This window comes from Mustela erminea, chromosome 10 (genome assembly GCF_009829155.1).
Source record: "Mustela erminea isolate mMusErm1 chromosome 10, mMusErm1.Pri, whole genome shotgun sequence".
Taxonomy (NCBI): Eukaryota; Metazoa; Chordata; class Mammalia; order Carnivora; family Mustelidae; genus Mustela; species Mustela erminea.
In genome coordinates, this window is record NC_045623.1 from 623,938 (window position 1) to 648,555 (window position 24,618).

General features: G+C 47.1%; 3 protein-coding genes across 5 annotated transcripts; 2 read left to right on the top strand and 1 right to left on the bottom strand.

The window, feature by feature from the left end:
• The first annotated feature begins 123 nt into the window (after positions 1-123).
• LOC116567983 (histone H2A type 2-C) lies at positions 124-24,618 on the top strand. 3 transcript variants are annotated; one of them, XM_032303391.1, is made up of 2 exons: positions 124-547; positions 24,475-24,584. In XM_032303391.1, exons 1-2 carry the CDS (start codon positions 209-211, stop codon positions 24,523-24,525), a joined length of 390 nt encoding a protein of 129 aa, XP_032159282.1. In that variant the 5' UTR covers positions 124-208; the 3' UTR covers positions 24,526-24,584. The 3 variants fall into 3 exon arrangements, with proteins under 3 accessions (XP_032159282.1, XP_032159280.1, XP_032159281.1); XM_032303390.1 differs by having other exon boundaries at positions 148-210; positions 24,138-24,618; XM_032303389.1 differs by lacking the exon at positions 24,475-24,584 and having other exon boundaries at positions 131-710.
• Positions 1,651-2,175, top strand: LOC116567982 (histone H3). Its single transcript, XM_032303388.1, has one exon. It carries the CDS (start codon positions 1,706-1,708, stop codon positions 2,114-2,116), a length of 411 nt encoding a protein of 136 aa, XP_032159279.1. The 5' UTR covers positions 1,651-1,705; the 3' UTR covers positions 2,117-2,175.
• Positions 23,356-23,850, bottom strand: LOC116567986 (histone H2B type 2-E). The gene has a single exon (XM_032303394.1). It carries the CDS (start codon positions 23,807-23,809, stop codon positions 23,429-23,431), a length of 381 nt encoding a protein of 126 aa, XP_032159285.1. The 5' UTR covers positions 23,810-23,850; the 3' UTR covers positions 23,356-23,428.

The following is a 24,618-nucleotide window of genomic DNA, read 5'->3' on the forward strand; positions in this document are numbered from 1 at the left end:
CGGCGCTCCTGCGCGGGGGGACGAGATTATGGAAATGAGCGGATTCTGGCCGAGCCACACTATTGGCCGTGAGGACAAAGATGCGCTTCAGCCAATGGAAGGGCTGGGTGGACAATCCGGGTTCTGCCTATAAAAGGGTGAAGCGGGGTGGCGCGCGGCGACTTTGTCGGTGGCTTAGCGGGAGGTGTTTTGCGGGAGCGTGATCGTCATGTCTGGCCGTGGCAAGCAAGGAGGCAAGGCCCGCGCCAAGGCCAAGTCGCGGTCGTCTCGCGCCGGCCTGCAGTTCCCGGTGGGCCGAGTGCACCGGCTGCTGCGCAAGGGCAACTACGCCGAGCGGGTGGGGGCCGGCGCGCCGGTGTACATGGCGGCGGTGCTGGAGTACCTGACGGCGGAGATCCTGGAGCTGGCGGGGAACGCGGCCCGAGACAACAAGAAGACGCGCATCATCCCGCGCCACCTCCAGCTGGCCATCCGCAACGACGAGGAGCTCAACAAGCTGTTGGGCAAAGTCACCATCGCCCAGGGCGGCGTCCTGCCCAACATCCAGGCCGTGTTGCTCCCCAAGAAGACGGAGAGCCATCACAAGGCAAAGGGCAAGTGAGGCCGGCGTCCTGAAGCCCAGCCAGCCCTGGTGTGGAAGAGGACACCTGTGAAATCAAAGGCTCTTTTAAGAGCCACCCACTCTCTCAAGTAAAAGAGTTGTTACAGTAGCCAGCTTGCTCCGTTCTGAGATCGGCCGTTCTCCGGGTAGTGGGCCGATCCCCTCGGAGACACCGAGGCGAGGCGAGGGGAAGTGGTTGGGGGTTGCCCCTCCCCCGTTGCTCGTCTCCAACCCTGAGCTCTCGACCATCTTGATTTTGTTGGGTGGCTCGTAGACCTTCGGACTGGACGCAGGGAGAGGGGTACAGCCACGCTCGATTCGGTCAGGAGTACTGTCAGGCGGCCCCTGACTCAAGTCTTAAGTGGGGGGCCGAGGGCGCAGCTGGCCCGCTTCCCGAGGCCTTGGCCCAACGTACACGTGCACTCCTGCCGGCCGGCAAGGGAGCGGGCAGTTTGTGGGAGTGCGGCAGACCTGGTCCTGGGCTTTCCTGAGCCGGCTGTTGGTCAAGTAAAAGTGTGGGACGGCCTTGGCAGCGGCGGTGCGGGCCTCCACTTAGCTTCCTGGAGGCGGGATCTCGCGCCCGGAAGGCGGAGGGGTTGAGGGGATGAGGTGAGACCACTTAACGACCTGAAAAGCCCCGACAGGCGTTCCGCCTGACGGAACGAGGGGGCTCTGCAAAGGTAACAAGGCGTTTTGGGGGACGGAGCCAACGCAAGCTTGAGGTCGAGTTGGGGAGACAGCGTGGGAAGGAACGGGGAGCCGCGTGTTCTAGGGGGTTGAAGGGCTGGGGAGGAACAACATTCTGACCCGGTTGCGAGCTAACACGCCCCTCCCCCGCCCGCCGAAAAGAAAGGAAAAACAAGGTGCGGAAGGCTGTTGGCAAACTGGCGAGTGAGGAGGGCGGGCGAGGAAGGGAGGATTCTGTCCAAGCCAATGGGTGACGCCAGGGCGGGTGACGTCACGGCCAATGGGCAGGCAGCGCGGGACTTTCAAGTCTTGTCTCGCCCAATCGGAGACAGTCGGTGCCTATAAAAAGTGGGGCGGCGGGCGGAGGGGGCGTTAGTGTGGCTGCGGCGGCGCGGTTGAGGTGGTGACTTGGTTGGTATGGCTCGCACGAAGCAGACGGCCCGCAAGTCGACCGGTGGCAAGGCCCCGCGCAAGCAGCTGGCCACCAAGGCGGCCCGCAAGAGCGCGCCGGCCACGGGCGGCGTGAAGAAGCCGCACCGCTACCGGCCGGGCACCGTGGCCCTGCGGGAGATCCGGCGCTACCAGAAGTCCACCGAGCTGCTGATCCGCAAGCTGCCGTTCCAGCGGCTGGTCCGCGAGATCGCGCAGGACTTCAAGACGGACCTGCGCTTCCAGAGCTCGGCGGTCATGGCGCTGCAGGAGGCGAGCGAGGCCTACCTGGTGGGGCTGTTCGAGGACACGAACCTGTGCGCCATCCACGCCAAGCGCGTCACCATCATGCCCAAGGACATCCAGCTGGCGCGCCGCATCCGCGGGGAGCGGGCTTGAGTGAGCGCTCGGTTCGAGGTTCCATCCCACCCAAAGGCTCTTTTCAGAGCCACCCACGACAGCACTTAGAAGAAGCTGTGCCACTTAAGTCGTCTATTCGCTCCTTGCCGGCGGACGCTTCCCTATCGCGGGAGGGTGGGACAGACGAGTGCTCATGACCTGTGACGTAAAGGCCACGAGCCGGATCCAGGTTTCCTGTTGGCTAGCTTCCCTCTCTCGGCGGCCAGGGTCCTCAGTTTCGCTTCTGGGAAACGGCGGTACACGCTCGCTTTACTGATGGGTGTGGGCTGGTCTTTTAGCCGCTCCACCGTGACCCAGGTTGTAAGCTGTCTGGGAAGAGAAAATGGGATTTCATGGTCGAGAGAGGCACGAGACAACGGAGTTTCTGTGCGACGCTAGAGACGACATCCAGTGGGCACCCCGGCTGGCTTTTTTTTTTTTTTAAGATTATTTATTGACAGATCACAAGTAGGCAGATAGACGGGGAAGCTGGCTCCCCGCCGAGCAGAGAGCCCAATGTGGGGCTTGATCCCAGGATCCTGAGATCATGACCTGAGCCGAAGACAGAGTCTTTAATCCACTGAGCCACCCAGGGGCCCCCTGGCTGGCTTTTTTAAGCCACGGGGAGTCGCGCGGCGTCGCTGTGCGCGGGCGACCTCTACATCCCAGTCGGAAGTGGCCCCGAAAGGCGCGGCGCTCTGGCTGGGGAGGGAAATCGCCACCTTTGTATGGCCCGACCTCTGCCGCGTCGAGATCTGGATTCCTGAGCTTTACCAGCGGGTTGGGTGTCAGTAATGCCCAGGCTTCTCAGATCAACCGGATTTTGCTGGTCCAAAGTCCCTTGTGGGCCTGAGCGACTTTGCCAGAGGTCTTAAGTCCTTGACGTTCTCATTTTCCCCAATCCTGTCCCCACCCAGTCCCCCTTTTTAATGCCAGTGGACCTCAAGGCAGGTAGTATGGGCAGCTCCAAGCAGAAATGGACCAGAGGACAAAGAGGGGCCGGCTTCTGCAGCCCGGCATTCAGTTCTGACAGTCCTGTGGGTTTCAATAAAAAGAGCGGCAGCCGCCGGAAGGTTCAAAGACCGCCTTAACCAAGGCCCCTTCCCCCCCATCTTTGCTGATTGGTACCGTTACCTGCTCACGTCCGCAGCAGGAGACTCCTGTTCCTCCAGAACAACCCCAGATGCAGACAGAAAACTTTGTGCATGTAGTAGAGGAGTTGTCCAGCGCGGGGCGCTCGTAGTTCAAGCTCTTGGGCAGCTGGAACCAATGGGAGGCGCACAACCCGCTCTGCTCCTCCCTTTCCGTGGTTATATTTGGCGGCCCTAGGATCTGTGAGGGCAGAGACCAGTTTATCTCCGACGGGCAATTCGTACACCAGATGAAAGTGGAAGATACATTTTGGTATCTTAGAAACGAGTCGGTTGGGGCCTTGGAAAGCCGGCACTGCGCAAGACTCAGCAGCAAGTGTGTGGGTGACCCCTCTTCTTTGAACAGCACTTATTTGCACCTGGAAAAGGCCAGAGTTTGTGTTTTTGTTCACAGGTAAAACCATTAGAGACTGGTGGAAATTCACTAAGAACAGAAACTGAGGAAGAAAGACTTGAAAATTTTTTTGCCTTTTTGCAAGGAGTGTGGGGTCGGGGGGAAGGAGAGAGCAGTATGGATTGTAGCTCCGGTTTTCACCCCCAGACTCAGAGATTTTCATAGCCCCTGTTATGAGTTGAATTGTGTCTCCTGCCCTCTTCCCCATATTCTTATCTTGAAGCTCTAACTCCTAGTACCTCAGAATATGACTATACATAAGGCCATGTAGGACTTTTAAAGAGGCATTTAAGTTAAAATGTCATTGAGGGGGCATCTGGGTGGCTCATTTGATTCAGCATCTGCTTCAGCTCAGATCATGATCCCAGGTGGGATCAGTCCCACACTGGGCTCCCTGCTGAGTGGAGAGCCTGCTTCTCCCTCTCCTGCTTCCTTTGCTTGTGCTTCTCTTTCAAGTGAAACAAAAGAAAAAAGGAAAGGGAGGAAGTAGGGAGAGAGGGAAGAAAGGGAGGGGGAGGGCCGAAGAAGGGAAGGAAGGGAATGTATGTCATTAGGATGTGCCCTAATCCAATATGAGTAGTGTCTTTTTTATAAGAAAAGGAGACTGGGGGTAACTGGGTGTCTCCGTTAGCCGTCAGACTCCTGGTTTTGACTGAGGTCATGATGCCTCAGGGCTATGCCTGAGGGCTATGAGGCTATGCCTGAGGGCTATAAGGCAGCTCTGCGCTCAGCTGGAGAGTCTGCTTGAGATGCTTTTCCTCTCGCTCTTTCCTTCCCCTGCTCTCGCATGAAGTTGCGTGGGTCATCTCTCTAAAATAAAGTAAATCTTTAAGAAAACAACAAAAGAAGAGATCGGGACACAGCCAACACAGAGAGACAACCATAAGGGGACAGAGGGAGAATCTGGCAGCCATCTGCAAGCTCAGGAGAAGCCTCAGAAGAAATCAAACCCTATGACAAAGAGATCTTGGACTTCCAGCCTCTAGAACTGTGACTAAATAAATTTCTGTTGCTTGAGCCACCCAGTCTGTGGTATTTCGTTAGGGCAGCCCTAGGGGATCAATACAGGCTCCAGGGTCTCAGTCCCTGTACGTGATGGCATCCTCTGTGACTTAGTTATAAGCAGAAGCCACAGTGACTTAGAGCTGTGCAGAGATGACAGCTTTGCACCCAGCATCTCAGCCACTGGAATTTGTTTTCAAAGGTGCAGTCTGAAGTTCTCAGGGGAAGAATTACTTCCAAAGTGTCAGAGCCATTAGTGTCTGAGCAGATGCCTGAGTGTGTGACTTTCCACGTCGGAACCATTCCTTCCCAGGATTACCCACCTTGAACTGATAGTAAGTCAGATTTGAAAGCAAGATACCAATAATCTAAAATACCAAAGATACCCAAGACCTGCCCATGGCCCTGAGATTGAAGGACAGCCCATGTGTGTCTGTCATGGCTAAGATAGGGGCTCCTAGCTTAATGAGAATGGTCAGGATGTGCCTTCACCCCTCTCATGTTTCTACCCAGTTCTCTTCCTCTCACCACAACAGTGGAGTGCTCACTCACCAAACTCAAAGATTGCAGGATGTGGAAGGAAAACAGTGAATGAAAGCAGAAGACGAAGAGCACTGGGGAATTAGGACCTGGTCCCTCACTGGTATTGGACAGTAGAGGCCCTCCCTGGTTGGTGTTAACTGGTTTCCTGTCAAAGGTGAGACACAACGGCAGGTCTGGGTCTTGACAATGGAAGGGTTCTCTCCTCAGCCTGACTGAGCCCCCTACCCTCACATAGGGCTAGCAAACTAAAAGCAGTATGCAAACTCATTTTCTGAGGAAGTGGGACCTATTAACTCAATATTTCTCACCCAGCAGAGGGTCAGGTCTTGTCAGGACACTGCTGTCTTACCTATCAGCTGCCATCTTGGAGATCTGCCCCCACAGGGCTAGGGCCACAGAATCTGATTCTCACTGTAAGCATCTTTGGGGAGGACTACAAGGAACTCTCCACTGTCTTCAAGGGCTTCCCAAACTGCCACAGGCATTTTAGTGACAACTTTGACACCTGTTTGGTAGGCCAGAGCTGACATTCCTGCCACTATTCTGTGAAATCCAAACTTCCTAGGAAATGTTTGGAATGTCTTTGTTGGTTTGAGAAACTAGGGGTGAAGTAGTACCAAAATTTTTTTATGTTAGTATCAAAATCTTATTGATTTAGGTACATAATTTCAAACTAGTCATAAAGAAAAAGGCAAAAGGTGTCTACGGCCATACCACCCTGAACGCGCCTGATCTCATCTGATCTCAGAAGCTAAGCAGGGTTGGGCCTGGTTAGTACTTGGATGGGAGAAAAAGTCAAAAGGCAATTCATGTTCTCTTCAAAAGTCTCATCACAAAATTTGAAGGAAAACGAAAAAGTCTTATCATGTTCAACCTGGTTCTTGGAAAAGATCTGCCATGGAAAAGATCTGCCATGGAACTAGTATTGGGTTTTTTGTTTTTGTTTGTAAAATTCATTTATTTCTTAGAGAGAGAGAAGGCGTGTGCTCACGTGGGACAGAAAGGCAGGAGAAACTCTAGCAAACTCCATGCTGAGTGCAGAGCCCAACACAGGGCTCAGTCTCACAATCCTGAGATCACGACCTGAGCTGAAACCAAGAGTCTGGTGCTTAACCAACTGCATCACCCAGGTGCCCCAGAACTGGTATTGTTAATTGGACTTTGGGTCCTTTAATCAAAGCTAATGGTGGCCTCGGCTATGGCAGTGACTAGGAGAAGACATAGATGAATTGATGGATTGGAGGGAATTGTAGAAGGATAAATCTTGTAAGATTTGGTGATGTAAAAAAAAAAAAAAATTGGTGATGTAGGCATTTGGAGAATAGGAGAGAAAAAGGAGCTTCTCCCTGACCTGAGGAACTAGGAAAGGAGCTTCTCCCTGACCTGAGGAACTAGGAAATAATGGGAAAATTCACTTAGGTGAAGAATTCAGGGAAAACAAACTTTGGTTCTTTTGGAACCGAGAAGTTGCTTAAAGGCTTTCTGAACTGGTGTTGAGAATTCCATTAACTGTCCAGAGGAATACATTCACCGGGAGTTAAGAATATTAATCTATTCAGTAGGAGGGGGTCAGCTGGAGATACTCTGGGGGAAGCTCCTAGCAGAAGGATAAGGGAATAAGGGCTAACAGAAGGCAGGGGATTTGATGAGATCTAGCCATGGGTCTGGGAGAAGAGAAGAGGACTGAGGCAGCCAGAGACTGATGGGGCTAGGAAAGGAAGGGAATGCCAAGAGACAGAAGGATAGCTGGAGACCGATGAGGGCTACCTGGACAACATTTGTCCCAGGGAGGCAAAGGTGAGAGCAACAGGGCCATCTTGTACATGCCATTCAGAAATGATGACAACCACTTGTGTTCATCAAGTTTGGTCACTTCCGACTAAGCCTGTTACTTCATCTTTCTTTTAATCACCATGACAACCCTGCAAGGCAGGTAGGTGTTTTATCATTTTATAGAGTAGGAAGCTTAAAGTGTTTGGCCTAGGCTCCCCCAGCTAGTGAGTGCCATGGCCAGGGATTCTCACCAAGATTCTGGGACTCCAGAGTTCACATTCCAAAGCAGAAAAGATTAAGTGAAGAGCACATACCGGAAGCTGGAGGAGGCGGTCAGGAACAGGAAGTTCATGATGTATAGGATTGAGGGACTCGTTGATTCAATGGACTTATTACCCATAGGCCACCTGTCTCTACCACTATCAAGGAAGAAAAAATTTCCACCCAGTGCCAGAGTTGAGCTTCATACTCTTTCCATCTCCTCCACCCTATTATCCTCAACATGAAATGCATGCCCTTGTGTCATGATCAGTACAGAGAAGCAGAGGCCAAGGACAAGGCCACAGACTTGAGTTTGAGTCCTGGCTCTGCCTCTTTCTACCTAGGACACTGTGGCAAGATGCTTCATCTCACCAGGCCTCAGTTCCTCATCGGTAAAATGGGGACACTGGTACCTGCCTGCTGGTGGTATCTGGAGACATTTAAGGAAACAGTTCCCATAAAGTGACCACCACAAGTCTGATCCAAAATAAGCAACAGAAAAAAAATTAATAAGATTATTAGCTATTCAGAAAAGTCTAAACAAAATTATAAAGGTAAATACCGTTACAGCTCCTAAATTGCAAACCTTCCCTGGCTTTTCATTGGATGTTCATCAGCCATTCCCCTAACCCCACTCATTTGTTCTCATCCAACTTAATGTCTGCAATTTGCAATTCCTCTCATGACTTGGCATAACCCTTTCTTCTGTCCAGATACGTTCCCCTCCTTGGTGGACCTACTGTTTAGTCTGTACAATTCAGTCCTGTGAAGCTTTCCTCATGTGCACCCCACCGCAACCCCTACTCCTCCTTCTCAGACCAACAGCACTTTCCCCAGTTTCTAACAAGTGTATACTCTCCTCTGGTTTTAGCACCAGGATTCATTTATCCTCCTAGTTCCCCATCAGACTCTGAGTTCTGTCAGGATGGGCGTGTTGTCCTATTCATCTCTGTAAGGCAGCATCCTGACTGCCTCAGTGGTCAGGAAATGCCTGATGAGGGACCTGAAGACCTCAGACTCTGAATCCTTACTCAGAAGGACACAGCACCCAGTATCTACCCACCTCCACACCACCTTTCAGGAAATTCTCGGGAATTTGCTGGTCAGAATCAGGTCTAGCCTGCACCCTGGAAGGAACTTCCTGCGGGTCAGTCCCAGAAGAGGGTAGAAGATAGCTGTCCTGGGCTGTGACAATTGTCCACAAATGGCTGAAGTCCACCATTAGCCAGCTTCTGGTGACCTTAGCTGAAGGCAGAGTTCACCACTGCCAGTGCCCTCCGTGGGTGATCAGTGCTTCAGGGAAGATGCTTTAGGGAGGGGTACAAATTTGGGGGTAGACTGAATAGTCCCCCACCAAGACGTCCACATCCTGATCCCAGCGACCTGAGAATCTGTGACCTTAACTGGCAAAAGGGACTTCACAAGTGTGATTAAATTCAGGACCTGGAGGTGGGGAGACTAACATGGATGGGTGGGCCCTAAATATCATCATAACAGGCCATATTAGAAAGAGGCAAGAGGCCTCATGGGGGGAAGACAATGCAATGACAGAAGCAGAGATTGGATGCTGAGGCCAGGTGCCAAGAAATGCCAGTGGCCTCTAGAAGCTGGAAGAGACAGGAACGGATTCTCCTTCTGGAGCCTTTAGAAGGAATAAGTCCTTCTGACACGGAATGTAGTACCTTAAGACTCATTTGGGGCTCCTGACCTTGAGAACTGTAAGAGAATAAATTTGTGCTGTTTTAAGCCTCTAAATTTAGGGTAATCTGTTAAAGCAGGATTAGGAAACATCCCATCATTTCATTCATGAAAGATTCTTGTAATTTGGTGGGGAGGGAGTGTTAAGAGTGATGAGGAGCAGAGCAGGAAGTATACTTGGAGGAAAGAAGATGGCAGAGGAGAAAAAAGGGGTCGGGAATGGGAGACGGTGCCCCGCAGTGAGCAGACTGGCTCCTTCATAGGCCTACCCAGCCTCCCCGACCTGCTCAGTTCTAAATTCCTCAGGGCGTCTCCATCTCCACTAGTGGCACTGAGCACCCCTAGATGGTGGTTGACCTCCCCCAGTCCTGGACCTCTGTGGGCTCCTTGACGCCATGTCTGGGCAGGAAGAACCCCGACAGGCTTCACTGGGGGCTGGCAGCAGCAGCAAGCTCTTCGCATTCTGGGGACAGCTCACACCCCAACTGCTGCTAGAAGCCAGTGAGGGCGTCTGAGCGCTCCCAAACAGACCACCACAAACTTGGTAGCTGAAAATAACCAAAATTTATTCTCTCACTGTTCTGAAATCAAAGTATCAGCTGGGCCAGGCTTTCTCCAAACTTCTAGGGAAGAATCCTTCCTTGGCTCTTTCAGCTTCTAGTGGCTCCTGGCTTTCCTTGGCTTACAGCAACAAAACTCCAATCTCTGCCTGTGTCTTCAGATGGCCGCCTTCCCCAGGTCTTGTGCCCAACTTTCCCACTCCTTTCCCTTGTCCCACCCTAAATCCAGCGGGATTTCACCTAAAGATCCTTAATTACATCTGCAAAGGCCCTATTTCTAAATAAGGCCATATTCTGAGCTTCAGGGAGGATATGACTTCTGGGAGGACACTAGTCAACCCCCTGCACGTGTTGAGCTCAGGGCCTCTTAGGAGGTCCTTCTGGAAGCAGGCCTTCCAGAGACTTCCCATGATCTTCCCTCTCTAAGTGTCCCTGTGCTCTCCATCTCCAAAAGGTCCTTCTGTCAGTCAGTGATACCTGAGTATAAACCAAGAGCAGCAGATCACATTTTTGCTAACACTCCCTGTGTCCAGACAGTGTGGGGGTCACAAGGGAGTCTGTGTTTCCACTTAGGGAACTCCAGGCTTCAGAGCAGTACATGGAAAGTCCTTTGGTCCTTGGCTAGTTACCTGCAGTAACCAGGAGAAAGCCCAAACTGTCTGGGCAACTAGGCAACTTTCCTCAGGAAAAGAAAAGACATGGAGCTAGAAAAAGGTCTCAGTGTTGCAGCTGGAATATCTCTAAAATAGTGACAGCAAATGTTCATACCTCATAGGGTTACCACAGGGATAAAATGAGATAAATACAGTTCATCCAAAGTACTTAGGGCAGAATCTCAACATGGCAATACCTCAATAAATTATTACTCATTTCATTATGATAAATACTAACCAATACAAGTCCTAGATCTTTACCTTGGGAAACTCACAATCACAATGTAGAAAGACTAACACCCAGGAAACAACTGGTAGATCAGTAGCATCTAGACATTCTTGTAGACTGTGACCCAGAAAACAAGAATACTTGGGTTCCTGGATGTCTCATGACTTACAAAAGCCTTTCCTTTATATCCTTTCATTTGATTCTACAAGAACCCTGGTAAGGAGGTAGGGCTTTTCAGTCCTGTTTTATAGATGGGGAAATTTCTGGTGAATGTAAGACCCCTGGGGTTACGGGTCACCCAGCTAAGAAGGGGCCAGGCTGGAATTTGAGCCTAGGTTTCGTGTTTTGCTTTTCTTTTGTATTTGGGTCAGGATTTCAGAGGAAGGTGATACACACATGGATACAAATATCATCAATATTTGTACTGTAGGGAAGAGAAAACAATTTTCCCTCTATCCTTTTGCCTTCTTAGCTGGGACTCCTATAATAAAAGACAGATTAACAAGAGAAAATCAAACAAGTTTATTAATATGGATACCTCATGGATACATGGGAGATGCCTGAGAAAAAATAACTAATTCCCCGAGGTAGTTTGGAATTCAGACATAAATACCACCTTAGTAGTGAAAGGGGAGGAGGCCTGGAGGCCTCTTAGTGGAGAGTAAATGCCTTTTAGGAAAGATGAACAGGCCCTTAGAAGAATTCACGGGAGGTATGCTAGTTTCTGAGGATGTTTGCCTGGCTGTGGGGTCCAGTTCTCCTGGGATAAGGGGCAGTCTTTTCTATTTGATGAAATTCCGAAGAAAGGGATTTGTGACAACTGAGTTCCTTTTCTGCCTTTCGGCAGGTGTGGTTAGAGAAAGTCTGTCCTTGCATTTGCTGTTTTACAAGTGCCTGCAGCTCAAAAGAGTCAATATGCCAAAGTAGCACCTATTGGGGGAATAGGTTCTGTGATGCTTCAGTACAGTACAACAGACCTCTCTTGACCTCAACTCACAGTACGAAATACATTTTCCATTGCCTATATTTTTTTTTAAGATTTTATTTATTTATTTGACAGGCAGAGATCACAAGCAGGCAGAGAGGCAGGCAGAGGGGGAGGGGGAAGCAGACCCCCTGCAGAGCAGAGAGCCCCATGTGGGGCTCGATCCCAGGACCCTGAGATCATGACCTGAGCCGAAGGCAGAGGCTTAATTCACTGAGCCACCCAGGCGCCATTGCCTATATTCTTAAAATAAATTGCAACGTGTTTCACAAAATGATACTTCCTGTTTGCAATATACTCTGTTTTATGCTTCTTAAAAAAGGGAAAAGGAAAAAGGTGATCTCTATCAAGTAAATCGATTTCATAACCCACTAACGGGTGTACTTAGGAAAACACTATCCAGAGGAAACTATGAAGAATAAAGTCAAAATCATCTTACTTATTGTTAAAGTCTTAATATTTCTCTGAACAGGCCCTCTGGACCTCTCTGTGCTTGCACACAACCCGTGCCTGACTCTGTAGGAAGGTGATACCCACCTCAGCAGCTACAATGGAAGCCATATTGCGGCAGGTGACAACGGGAGATGCAGGTTGAGCTCTGTGGGAGCTGAGAGGGAAAGGGTCATTCCAGCTGAGCAAATAAGGATGGCGATAGTTTGAGCTTGGCTCTAAAGAATAATTAAGATTTGAGACATGCTCAGACTGGGGGCAAAGGGAAGGTGGTGTACTCCAGGCAGAAGAGACAGGGAAAACAAAGACGGAAGAACTGCTATGGGGCCACATGTAGCTTGGGCAAAGGACAGTGATGAGAAGAGAGCTTTTAGGGGCAGCTGCCTGGCTCAGTCAGTGGAATATGAGACAAAACTTTCTCTTTCTTACTTTTTTTTTTTTTTTTAAGATTTAGTATTTATTAGAGAGAGAGAGACAGAAAAAGAAAGCAGGGGGAGGGGCAGAGGGAGAGAGGGAATCCTGAAGCAGAGCCCCAGGTGGGGCTTGATACCAGAATCCTGAGATCACGACCTGAGCTGAAATCAAGAGTTGGCTGCTTCACTGACTGAGCCACCTAGGCACCCCCCTGAGCATGTGACTCTTGATTTCGGGGTTGTGAGTTTGAGCCCATGTTGGGTACAGATTTACTTAAAAAAAAAAAAAAAAATCTTGGGGAAAAAAAAAATGAGATTTTAGTACTGGGGACTCAATGCCAAACTAGGGAGGGGCTAGTTTTATTCTAGAAACAATGTTGGAGCAAAGGATAGGGATAGGCAATATACAGGTGAACAAACACAAAAGCTATCAAACTCATGTAAAGATGCTTGAATTCATTAGCAGTTAAAGGAACAGAAATGAAAACAATGAGATATCACTTAACACCAGAGAGGGGGAAAAACTCAGAGAGTTGGATGATGCAAGGGTTGGCCTGGAAGTGGGCTCAGAGGAGGGCTGATGCCATGGTGCTGGAAGTCTGGGATGACTATTCTGGAGGTGAGCCTGGTACTTTTCATTCAATTAGTAAATAGATCTGGGGTGGGGCGCCTGGGTGGCTCAGTAGGTTAAAGCCTCTGCCTTCGGCTCAGGTCATAATGTGCTTTCAAACAGCGAAGCCCGAATCCGGCTCTCTGCTCAGTGGGGAGCCTGCTTCCTCCTCCCTCTCTGCCTGCCTCTCTGCTTACTTGTGATCTCTGTCTGTCAAATAAATAAATACAATCTTTAAAAAAAAAAATAGATAGATGGGTTGCTCAGTCAGTTGAGCATCCTACTCTTGATTTCGGCTCAGGTCATGATCTCAGGGTGGTGAGTTTGAGCCTGTGATGGGCTCCAAGCTCAGTGGGAAGAGTCTGTTTGGGATTCTCTCTCTCTCCGTCTGCTCTTCCCCTTCTCACTCACTCACCCTCTATCACCAAAATAAATAAATAAAATCTTAAAAAAAAAAAAAGAATAAACAGATCCTAATAACCAGAGTTGTGCTCCTTGATTTTTATCCAAAAGATAGTTACATAGGTCCATAAGGGAAATGTACAGTGATGTTCCTTGCAGCACTTTTTGTGATGGGGAAGTGGAGCAAACCCTAGTGTTTGTCACTGAGAGCGTGGAGATAAGATGATGTTGGCTCATCGTAGTGTAATGCAGCAAGTTCAATCCACACATTGAACATTCACAACACAACGTGGGGGCAGAGATGCGGGTTCAGCTTTGTGGGGATTGAGCAGGAAAGGCCAATTCTTATTTTGTTTGTTTGTTTGTTTGTTTTAAGGTTTTATTTATTTATTTGACAAAATAAACGTCAAATCACGACAGCACTTAGGTACATTCTCAGAAAGTAGAAATTAACTAGAACCAAGAAAATAAAAACACATTCTGCTGTTCATCAGGCTGGGAAAACAGAGATCTAGCGAGCCGAAGAATTAGCAGGAGACATCTCTCCCAAGGACATGCTGCAGCTAGAGTCATGATCCCTTCTTTGAGGGACCACTGCCTCTCTTATTCCCTGAGAAACCTGTTCTAAAAATCATAGACAACCAGAACCTTCGCTGTTTGAAAGCACATCAGCAAGAATGAAACATCCCCATTCCTGCTGAGAGGACCCAAATCACTTTGACATAGAGCATCAGCCTTGATCTTAGACCAGGTACGAAAACTACAATAAGAGGTTTCTAAACACAACATTCCACCTTTATCTTAACTTCGTGGTTTCCAAGGAAACAGGATCCTGGAAGTACTTCAAAGCCTCATTCTGATGTCCATCCTTTCACACAGCCCTGCTTTTCTTTAAGCCCATCAAAACCCTCCACTCAGGCTTCCTCGCAACCTACATTAACTCTGTTTTTTCCTTTGTTTGGTGAGACACATCACAGTTTTTTGGTGTGTGTGTTCTCCCTCTTTGAAAACTAGTCCATAAACCTGGCTTGTTAGACTAAGTGGTGCTTGTAGCTTGATTAACATAGGATTTTTTTCAATTTTTAATTTTTTTCAGCACTCCTACATTTTTGGTTATTTCTAATATTTTTAGAAATATTAGTGCTTATACGTGCTGCATCAATGTTTTGCTTCTTTGACTTAGTCATACAGTGTAATGTCTGAAAGGAGACTCTGGCTTTTAATCCTGGCTCGGCCACTTCCCAACCCTATGACTGAACCATGTTACTTCACTTCTGGAAATAATGAGGATAAACTGAGTTAATCCATACAAAGCATTTAAAACATCATCTGGCACCAAGGAAGAATACATAAGCCATAGAAAAAATATATATGCCCTTCTCGTTTACCTTGGCATCTATTTAGTTAGTAGTAAAGTAGTAAAGCACGTTCTGCAGCTTTTTAGTTTATGTTTTTAAATAATACTAATAGACTCACAGGAAGTTGCCAAAATAGTACAAAGAGTTCCATGTGCTCTTCACTTAGTGTCTCCCAATGGTGACATGTTATGTATCTGTAATACAATATCAAAACCAGGCAATTGACATTGGTAGATTATGTTAACTAATATGCAGGCCTTAATTACTGCTTACAAGTTTTTTAACCTTCATTTATGTGGGTGTGCGCATGTAATTCTATGCAATTTTTGTCCCTGTATGAACTTGTGTAAATCAGTTATCTCAAAAGAACTTGCGAGCGTCTTCCCAACCACCTCCCATCTCCCCCCCCATCACCTGGAAACCATTAATCTATTAATCTCTGTAGTTGTGTTATTTCAAGAATGCCATATAGATGAAATAAATAGTATGCAATGATAATTATTTTAATGCCTAGAAAGCAATACACTTTTTGTAAGAACACGGAGAGGGTAAATTAAGATTGTCGGCAAGGGAGTAAAGAATGAACATACAAAGGAAAAATAAATAAGAAAAGGGGCCAATGGTTCCACTAAATGTATTCAGCAAATATAGGAATAGAGCCTTAGATTATGTGTGATCTGAAAATTTTTTTAAAAGATTTTATTTATTTATTTGACAGACAGAGATCACAAGTAGGCAGAGGCAGGCAGAGAGAGAGAGGAGGAAGCAGGCTCCCCACCGAGCAGAGAGCCCGATGCAGGACTTGATTCCAGGACTCCGAGATCATGACCCGAGCCAAAGGCAGAGGATCAACCCATGAGCTACCCAGGCGCCCTGAAAATTTTTTTTTTAAATATGAGTAAAATTTAAGAGCATCAATTTATTCTGCATGTCTCAGTCAGAATAAAAATAAGAAGGTCAGAATAACCTTCCCTAAGTATTACTCTTGACTTGCCCAGTAACCCATATCAACTGTCCAGGGCCAGCTTTACATACTCTCTTCTAAGTTCACACTCCTCGGTGACCTAGTCCTCTTCAAGCCCTCCTGGTCCGGCTGAGCACCAAATCTCCAACTGAGGCCTCATCAGCAAGGTTGACTAGTCAGGAAAATCACTTTGAAACATCTCTTTAAAAGTTATGTTCACAATTTTTTTAAAGGCATATTGCTTTCTTTTTTTATTATGATTTTATTTATTTATTTGACAGAGAGAGAGAACAGAAGCAAGGGGGAGCGGCAGGCAGAGGGAGAAGGAGAGAGAGAAGCACTGAGCACGGAGCCCGATGCGGGACTCGATCCCAGGACCCTGGGATCATGACCTGAGCTGGAGGCAGACACTTAACCGACTTAGCCACCCACGTGCCCCAGTGTTCACCTTTTTTTTTTTTTAAAGATTTATTTATTTGTCAGAGAGAGAGCGAGCGAGAGCGAGCACAGGCAGACACAGTGGAAGGCAGAGTCAGAGGGAGAAGCAGGCTCCCTGCGGGGCAAGGAGCCCGATGTGGGACTCGATCCCAGGACGCTGGGATCATGACCTGAGCCGAAGGCAGCTGCTTAACCAACTGAGCCACCCAGGCGTCCCATAAAGATTTTATTTATTTATTTATTTGACAGAGATCACAAGTAGGCAGAGAGGCAGGCAGAGATCAAGGGGGAAGCAGGCTCCCTGCCGAGCAGAGAGCCAGATGCGGGGACAATGTTCACCATTTTTTAAGTGATTGTATTTTTCTTGAGACTGGGAGTAGGAGAGTCCCAGTCCCTCCACACATAAACCCCAAGAGTGTCTGGGGTTCACTGCTGCTGTCTAGGTTGAGGGCTGGTTATCCTGTTGAAGATTTTTTAAACTGTTTTTCAGAATTAACTAAAATGAACTGAGGGTCTAGTAGTGGCCAAGTGGTAGGATAAGTATTTGAAACATGTTATTTTCACCAAAAATATTCTCACAGCACTCACTGGGGCTTTTTTTTTTTTTTCCTTTAAAGCCAATAACCCCACTGCCCAAATAACCTCTACTCATAATGATTTCAAGCATTGATCAAAAATTCAAATGATATTGAAAGACATAAAGAGTAAGAGCCTCCTTCTGGCCTAACCAAACTCTTCTCCTTATCGGTAGCCAGCATTGTTAGTTTTATCACGTGAAATTCCAGAAAAATGTTTCATGCACATACACATGCCTACACACCAGTACACATGCACCATTTTTATTTACACCAAAAGGTATCCTATCACTTTCTTTTCACCTGCTAAAACATATTTAAGTAGACTCTAAGTGTCTACTATTAAAAATAATAGTAAAAAATAATTTTTTTCAATCATTCTAATTAATAAATTGAGAAATGCCAGAGTATCATTTTGCAGCCTCTAACGAATTAAAAGATCGAACCATTAAACAGCAACAGATGTTATCTCAGAAAGGGAAGCAATCAGACATTGTGGGTTTCCTAATAGAAAGGGAAAAAAAATAGCACCACTTACATATCAGTCTTGCCAGAGAGTGAAAAAGTGAACCTAAGACTAGTCAAGGCTCTGCTCCCTGTACTCCATCTGTTTCTACAGGAAATGTAGAGGGACAGGAGATCTTGATAACCTACCCCACAGGGAAGCCATCGGCAAAATCCCAATTGGAAAACTCAACAGGAAAAACAACCCAGTCTCTCCAACAAAGAAACTAGAAGGAAAAAAGAGATGAATGGCAAACAGATATTAGAGTTGAAAGACATGTCAACCAACCATTGTATATAGAACTTTTGGGGTTCAGATTCAAGCAAAGCATTTCTTCAAGCTGTGACATGCAGATTAATTTTAACACCAACTGGATATTTGATGAATTGAGGAACTACTGTTAATTATTTTCAATGTGACTTGCTATTGTGGTCCTTATCTTTTAGAGATACACAAAGAAATATTTGTGGATGAAACAATACGGTATCTGGGATCTGCCTCAAAATGATACAGGACAGACAGTCTTAAGTTTGGTAATTGATCGAGTTGGATAATGAGTACCTTGCCCTCTCTGTATATGTTTTAATTTCTCAGTTATCGAGAATTAAAAATACAGGGATACCTGGGTGGCTCAATCTGTTGAGCATCTGTCTTTGGTTCCCGTCACAGTCCTAGGGTCCTGGGATCAAGCCCCACATCAGACCCTCTGCTCAGCGGGGAGTGTACTTCTTCCTCTGTGTGCTCTCTCTCTCTCAATAAAGAAATAAAATATTTTTTAAAAAGAATTAAAAATACATTTTCAATAAAAAGTTGCTATTTACCATCCCTGTATGAATATCTTGAAGTCTTTTGTTTGAAGTCTTTTGTTTTGTATTTGTATATGAAAAGGGAATTACGATAGTTGTTGTCATATTACCCACTAAAACATTTGCACCACATTCTTCTGCCACTAACAGTGTATAAGACTACCCCATTTCTCTAGCCCTAACCAGCACAGGGCAAACCTCTACATTTGACCAGTTATAAATCTCACAGTCCCCTCGGAATCTCACGGTCCTCTCTGAGCACTGTGTGGCTGTTATCAGCCTGGAAAGCCTGATGGGGCCATTTCTACATTCAGGGAAGCCCTGTTGCAGTGACTGGATACTCATTTGAGGATCAAGGTGCCATCGGCCCCACACGGTACTTGAATAGGCATACAGCCTGTGGTCCCTGAGATGGGCTTTCCTGTTTTCAATGCCATTCGGCTCCTTTCTGTCTCCCAGCAGACCACCTGGTATCTAACAAATACTCAACAAATTACTGAATGAAAAAATGACATAATGAGATCATATCTAGCAATGCTTAGGAGTCAGGAAAGAGGAATGGTCCTAGAGAGACTGTCTTACAGAACTTAATACTATCACTATCAATAGATACTTAAAAACTTTTACACAATTAGTAAATACAGATTTCCTATCACCCATGTGAATGATGAAATGTAGTCTCCCCAGGCACAGGGACAGTCTCCCAGTTTAGGGTCACTTACTGAGAACTAAACAGAGCTGGCCCTCAGGCTTACCCTCTTTGCGGTAAATTCTGATTGGCCATATTGTGAGCTATGCGGTCCCCAGACCACGCTGCAAAGCCAAATATGGCATAAGAATTACTGATAAAGTTTTACTTTTTTTGTTTCATTTATTTTCTTGTGAAAGCCCAACTGAAGCAGTGAGGGAGACCACTGGAGGTTTATGAGCAGGTGGGTGATGAGATCTGCTCTGTGCTTGGAAGGCTGTGCTAGCTGTGGGAACCTGGAATGGATGTGAGAGGTGTGAGCCCAGGAGAGGGGAAGTGTAACCCTAACACTTTCTCCCACTCAAACAGAATATATTTGTGCATAGGTCTCATGCCCCATCTGAGATCCTTCCCAACTGAGGGCAAAAAGTTTATTGTGTTCATCTGTGGAACTATTACGATAGAAAATTGGAGTGTATTACAAAGTGGAAGAACTGGAATCCAGCTATCCATCAGCAAGTGAACAGAGGGCGCCTGGGTGGCTCAGTTGGTTAAGCATCTGCCTTGGGCTCAGGTCTTGGTGCCAGGGTCTCGGGATCAAGCCCCTCATTGGGCTCCCTCCCTGCTTAGCGGGAAATCTGATTCTCCCTCTGCCCCTCTCCCTACTCATGCTCTCTCTCTCTGTTTCAGAAGTAAATAAATAAAATCTCTTAAAAAAGGAATTTGAGTGAAAGAAACCAGACACAAAGGATACACGCTGTAGGATTCTAGTTACATAAAACTTTAGAAGTTGAACTATCTCTAATAGCAGTGGATATTATATATAATAACCAGTGGTTGCCTGAGGGCAGGGATGGGGGCAAAGTAGGTCATTGGTGAAGGGGGCAGAGAGAAGAATTATGAAGGGAGACTAGGAAATTCTGGGGGTGGGGTGATGCATATGTTCATTATTTTCAGTGTAGTGATGTTTTCATTGGTATATAATGTATGTATGTCAAAACTTAGCAAATTATACTTTAAACATGCAGTTTATTGAATGCCAATTATAACTCAATAATGTTAAAAAAAAAAAAAAGTACAGGTGGATATGGTAGAAAAATGAAGGAAGGAAGGTAGAAAAAAGAAGGTGTCCCTTGAGCTGGAAGATAGAGCTTTGGCTTGAAAAGAATGCTCTGGCCAAGCCAGAAGGAAGGGGCAGTCCAGTCCAGACCTGAGCAAAATAGGCTTAGTGGAAGGTGAGCAGACCCTTTTCAGTAGAGCAGAAAATCTCCCTAACCTCACAGGGGACCAGTAGGAAACAGAGCTATAAAAGCAGGGAGAGGCGGATTCTGGAGAGTTTTGAACATCAAGGGTTTTTGTTGTTTTGTTTTGTTTGTTTTCTCGTTTTGTTTTGTGTTTTAGGGGCTGGTGGAGAGGGGCAGAGGGACAGGGAGACAGAGGAGAATCTTAAGCAGGCTCTGTGCAGGCATCCCGGGCTCGATCTCACAACCCTGACATCAATGACCTGAGCAGAAATCAAGAGTCAGATGCTTAACAAACCAAGCCACCCAGGCACCCTTGAATATCAAGCTTTTCTTTTTTTTAGATTTTTATTTATTTATTTGACAGAGAGAGAGAGAAAAAGAGATCACAAGTAGGCAGAGAGAGAGGGGAAGCAGGCTCCCTGCCGAATAGAGAGCCTGATGCCGGACTCGATCCCAGGACCCTGAGATCATGACCTGAGTCGAAGGCAGAGGCTTAACCTACTGAGCCACCCAGGCACCCCAAATATCAACCTTTTTAAAAGCATACATTGGACTGCAGTTCCATCACTCACTTCCCCACTGATCCAGGACAAGTTCACTTCTCTGAGACTCTGTTTCCTCCAACTATAAAATAAGGATGATAATAGCGGAACCTACTTTCACAGTGGTGAACTTTTCACAGAAGGTGAAGGTTGTGAAGATGAAATGAGGCAACGCAGGTAAAGCCCTCGGCTGAGGACCCTGGAAACAGTTAAGCGCTCAATGAGTAGAAGTAATTACTATTATAACAATGACTATTATTAACCCTAACATAAGCAAATGTATACAGGGACGCCTGGGTGGCTCAGTTGGTTAAGCAAATGTATACAGATGTTTGACAGGAGGAAAAAGTGATCAAAGAGGATCTTTAGGATTAAATTCACCATCCCTAAATTAGCTCCCCTCCGGAGTTAAAATTCCAAATTCCAAATTCATCTTTTCCCCCTTCCCTGCTCTACAACTTCCTTCCTAATAAACACTATGCCCAGATGGAGCCTGAAACCAGTGACCAAGACTCTCTCATACTAGTAAAGGGATTCCAGCAGGTAAGTAAGTTGAGGTATGGCCTCTGGGTTGGAGACCCAGAACCCCCCAGTCCCAACCCCAGGGATTTCAGCCACCACCACTGTCACCACCATAGATTTATACACAGGATGCATCCTAAAGAGAATAAAGCAGGTGATATTCCTTTTAATTTTCATTTTAAAGCCTAAACAGTCCCCCTCCCCAACACCAAACTCCAGGGAGGGGTCCAAGGCGTCTAGAGATTGATCTTACTTCCTCAAATCCCTTAAACCCTGAACTAGGAGTTTATTCTCTGGAGCATCTGAAGAGAAGCCTCTCTGTGCCTCAGTTTCCTCATCTATAAAATGGGAGATAATAATGGTGACTATTTCATGAGGTTCTTGTGAGGGTTAATTATGTATAAAGGCCTAGACCTGTTGTCTGGTCCATGGTAAGTGCTCTATAGATGTTAAACATTTTTAAGGACTTCATTTCTTCTGTCTTGTTTATAATGCTTCTTATTTGCGGTAATGTCTTTTTAAGTGACTAGGCCTCATAACAAGCTACTTCAGCCCCAGTGCACCTCTTGGGTAGAAGTAAGTTTGGCCAATGGCTTATAAATAGTCATCCACCAAGTCAGAGGCAAATAGCTTTTCCACAGACCCAGCAGTAGTTTTATCTAACTTCATTTAATGCGAGAATATATCACAGATAAAAGGAATCCAGGCAAGCTTTTAAATTAATGGGTAATTTTATTAATAACAACAGCATCTACACATATTTGAAAACACATGTAGGAAACATAAGATTAATTCAGTTTACAATAATGTTTGGAGTCCACTTGGATTCGTGAAACCCTTAGGATCAACTCCAGGACCCCTTAGCCAAAAGTAGAGTTGAATAACTGATCAGACCATCAGTGTCTTCATCAGCAAAAATCAAGGCTTGGACAGAAGGAGTGAACATTCTGTATTTACACGAAATAAAACTAAAATGCAATTGTCTGCGCATTTAAGGATACAAAGGTGAACAATGTTAACTGCATGACCAGCGAACCAATTCCTTTGCTTTTCTCAACCTCCTCTGTAAAAAGGGGTTATTTGGCCTTGACTTTCTTGCAGGGTCTATCTTTACAGGGTTTCCTGATAAGTGAGAAGATGAGTATAAATTGAAAGCTCATCTTCCATGGGGAACAGAGTATCAGGATGGAGATGGTGGGTGTCAGAAAAGGATGGGAAAAGGATCTTTCCAGCAACCAATACTCTGAATTTAATAAAAATCCAAAAGAGGATACACCACCAGAAGCATAATGGGAAAACTACCACAACCACCATTTTGGTGCAGAAAAAGAATCTTAACCTAGGCCTCCTCAGAGCTAATGCCCTGAAGGGACCCTGGACTGACTTGCCAAAGAGCTCCAAAAACATTTCTGTTTTCATCTTCACATTTATCGAATGCAAATGAACGGCACACATCATCCACGGAAGCGATTAAGAAAGGGATGGGGTGGGAAAATTAATTTGACAAATATTAATTAAGAATTTAAGTGTCCACCATGTGACAGGCAGACTGTCGCTGATAATTTAGCAGAAAACCAGACCAACAAAGTCTCTGTTAAGGGCTTAAGGAGAAAGACCATTAATAAGAAAATAAACGAACCGGACAATTTCTGACAGCTGCTAGGAGGAAGAGAAAACAATGAGATCAGATGATAGGCAGGAACGAGACGCAAATTCCTGAGTGGGACGTGGAAAGGTCTCCGAGAGGTGACTTTTTGAGCCCAGCCCTAAATGACCAGCGCCTTGCAGTGACGCAAGGCCGGGGCGTTCCGAGACTAGAAAATTAAATGCAAAAACGATCCACAAACCGAGAAATAATTGGGATGTGAAAGCCCCAAAGCAAGCGTCGGAAACCAGAATCTACGAATTCCGGAGAGGGCGCGCGATTTTGAATATTCATGTCGTCCAATCAGGGAAAGGCTAAGACCCAGCAGCGAAGGCTCCACCCTCAGTGCCCAGACCGCTGATATCACCGGAGGCCACACCGCAGGGCAGAAGTGGTGACTGGACGCCCGCAGCTGCCAACACTCAGAATTCTTCAAGGCTCTGACGCAATGTTCTCGGGACCTGGGTTTAGTTGTCCTGGGGCCCTCCTTAAAAGTGAAGATGACCGAAACCACTCATTTCGTTTTAGAACACCGATGGAACGTACACCCAACAGAGTCACCAGGACACAATAGTCTGGGGATGGAAGTTGAGAAGCGGATTTCCGTATTCTAACACGAAAAGAACTTGTAAGAAAACTAAGCAGTTGTGGGGTTAAGACGCGCCCCAGATTAAAAAGCAAAGCCAGTCACGCGCCAAGGATCTCAAGTAGGAAAGGCTTAAAAAGCTACGTGTACCATCTTCCAGGATCTTTCACAAGTAGAGTAACTTACTTTGTGGGAGCAAGTGAGGGAAAGTAAGTGAACAAAGCTCTTTTCTGGTGATTAGGTGGGTGGCTCTGAAAAGAGCCTTTGGAGTCAAGCGGCCGGCGACTCATACGAGCGCCGTGTCCCGGCAGGGACTCACTTAGAGCTGGTGTACTTGGTGACCGCCTTGGTGCCCTCGGACACGGCGTGCTTGGCCAGCTCGCCGGGCAGCAGCAGGCGCACGGCCGTCTGGATCTCCCGCGACGTGATGGTGGAGCGCTTGTTGTAATGCGCCAGGCGGGAGGCCTCGCCGGCGATGCGCTCGAAGATGTCGTTGACGAAGGAGTTCATGATGCCCATGGCCTTGGACGAGATGCCGGTGTCCGGGTGCACCTGCTTGAGCACCTTGTACACGTAGATGGAGTAACTCTCCTTGCGGCTGCGCTTGCGCTTCTTGCCGTCCTTCTTCTGGGCTTTGGTGACAGCCTTTTTCGAGCCCTTCTTGGGCGCGGGAGCGGATTTGGCCGGCTCAGGCATTATAAAACACCACACGCGTTAGCAAAGAAAAGAAGTGCGAGAATGGGCGGGCCTGATCCTTTTATAACCACCGTATGCAAATTAGGGCTCCAAAAGGCCTTAGTTTCTATTGGATCTTGTAGGAACCTTGTGTTATCAGCAATGACTACGTAACAACACCTACTCTTGCCCTCATTGGCCAGTTCTGGAGCCAATTTAGGACCAATGAAAAGCTCGTTCATGACCCCACCCCTAGCAAAGCTTATAAAGGCTTTTCAATCGCAGACATTTCAATTTTGTTTTGTTGTGCGGTTTCGTGGTTCGGTGTTTTAGCTTCACAGTCAATCATGTCTGGTCGTGGCAAGCAAGGAGGCAAGGCCCGCGCCAAGGCCAAGTCGCGGTCGTCTCGCGCCGGCCTGCAGTTCCCGGTGGGTCGAGTGCACCGGCTGCTGCGCAAGGGCAACTACGCCGAGCGGGTGGGAGCCGGCGCGCCGGTGTACATGGCGGCGGTGCTGGAGTACCTGACGGCGGAGATCCTGGAGCTGGCGGGGAACGCGGCCCGAGACAACAAGAAGACGCGCATCATCCCGCGCCACCTCCAGCTGGCCATCCGCAACGACGAGGAGCTCAACAAGCTGTTGGGCAAAGTCACCATTGCCCAGGGCGGCGTCCTGCCCAACATCCAGGCCGTTCTCTTACCAAAAAAAACTGAAAGCCACAAAGCCAAAAGTAAATAAAACCCTGACAAGCCAAAGACCAAAGGCTCTTTTTAGAGCCACCCAAGTTTTCAAAAAAAGAGCTAATGCGCTATTTCGTTATCAGCCCCTCCG

Coding starts and splice junctions, on each gene's coding strand:
- LOC116567983 (XM_032303389.1), top strand. CDS start 209: ATGTCTGGCCGTGGCAAGCAAGGAGGCAAGGCCCGCGCCAAGGCCAAG.
- LOC116567982 (XM_032303388.1), top strand. CDS start 1,706: ATGGCTCGCACGAAGCAGACGGCCCGCAAGTCGACCGGTGGCAAGGCC.
- LOC116567986 (XM_032303394.1), bottom strand. CDS start 23,809: ATGCCTGAGCCGGCCAAATCCGCTCCCGCGCCCAAGAAGGGCTCGAAA.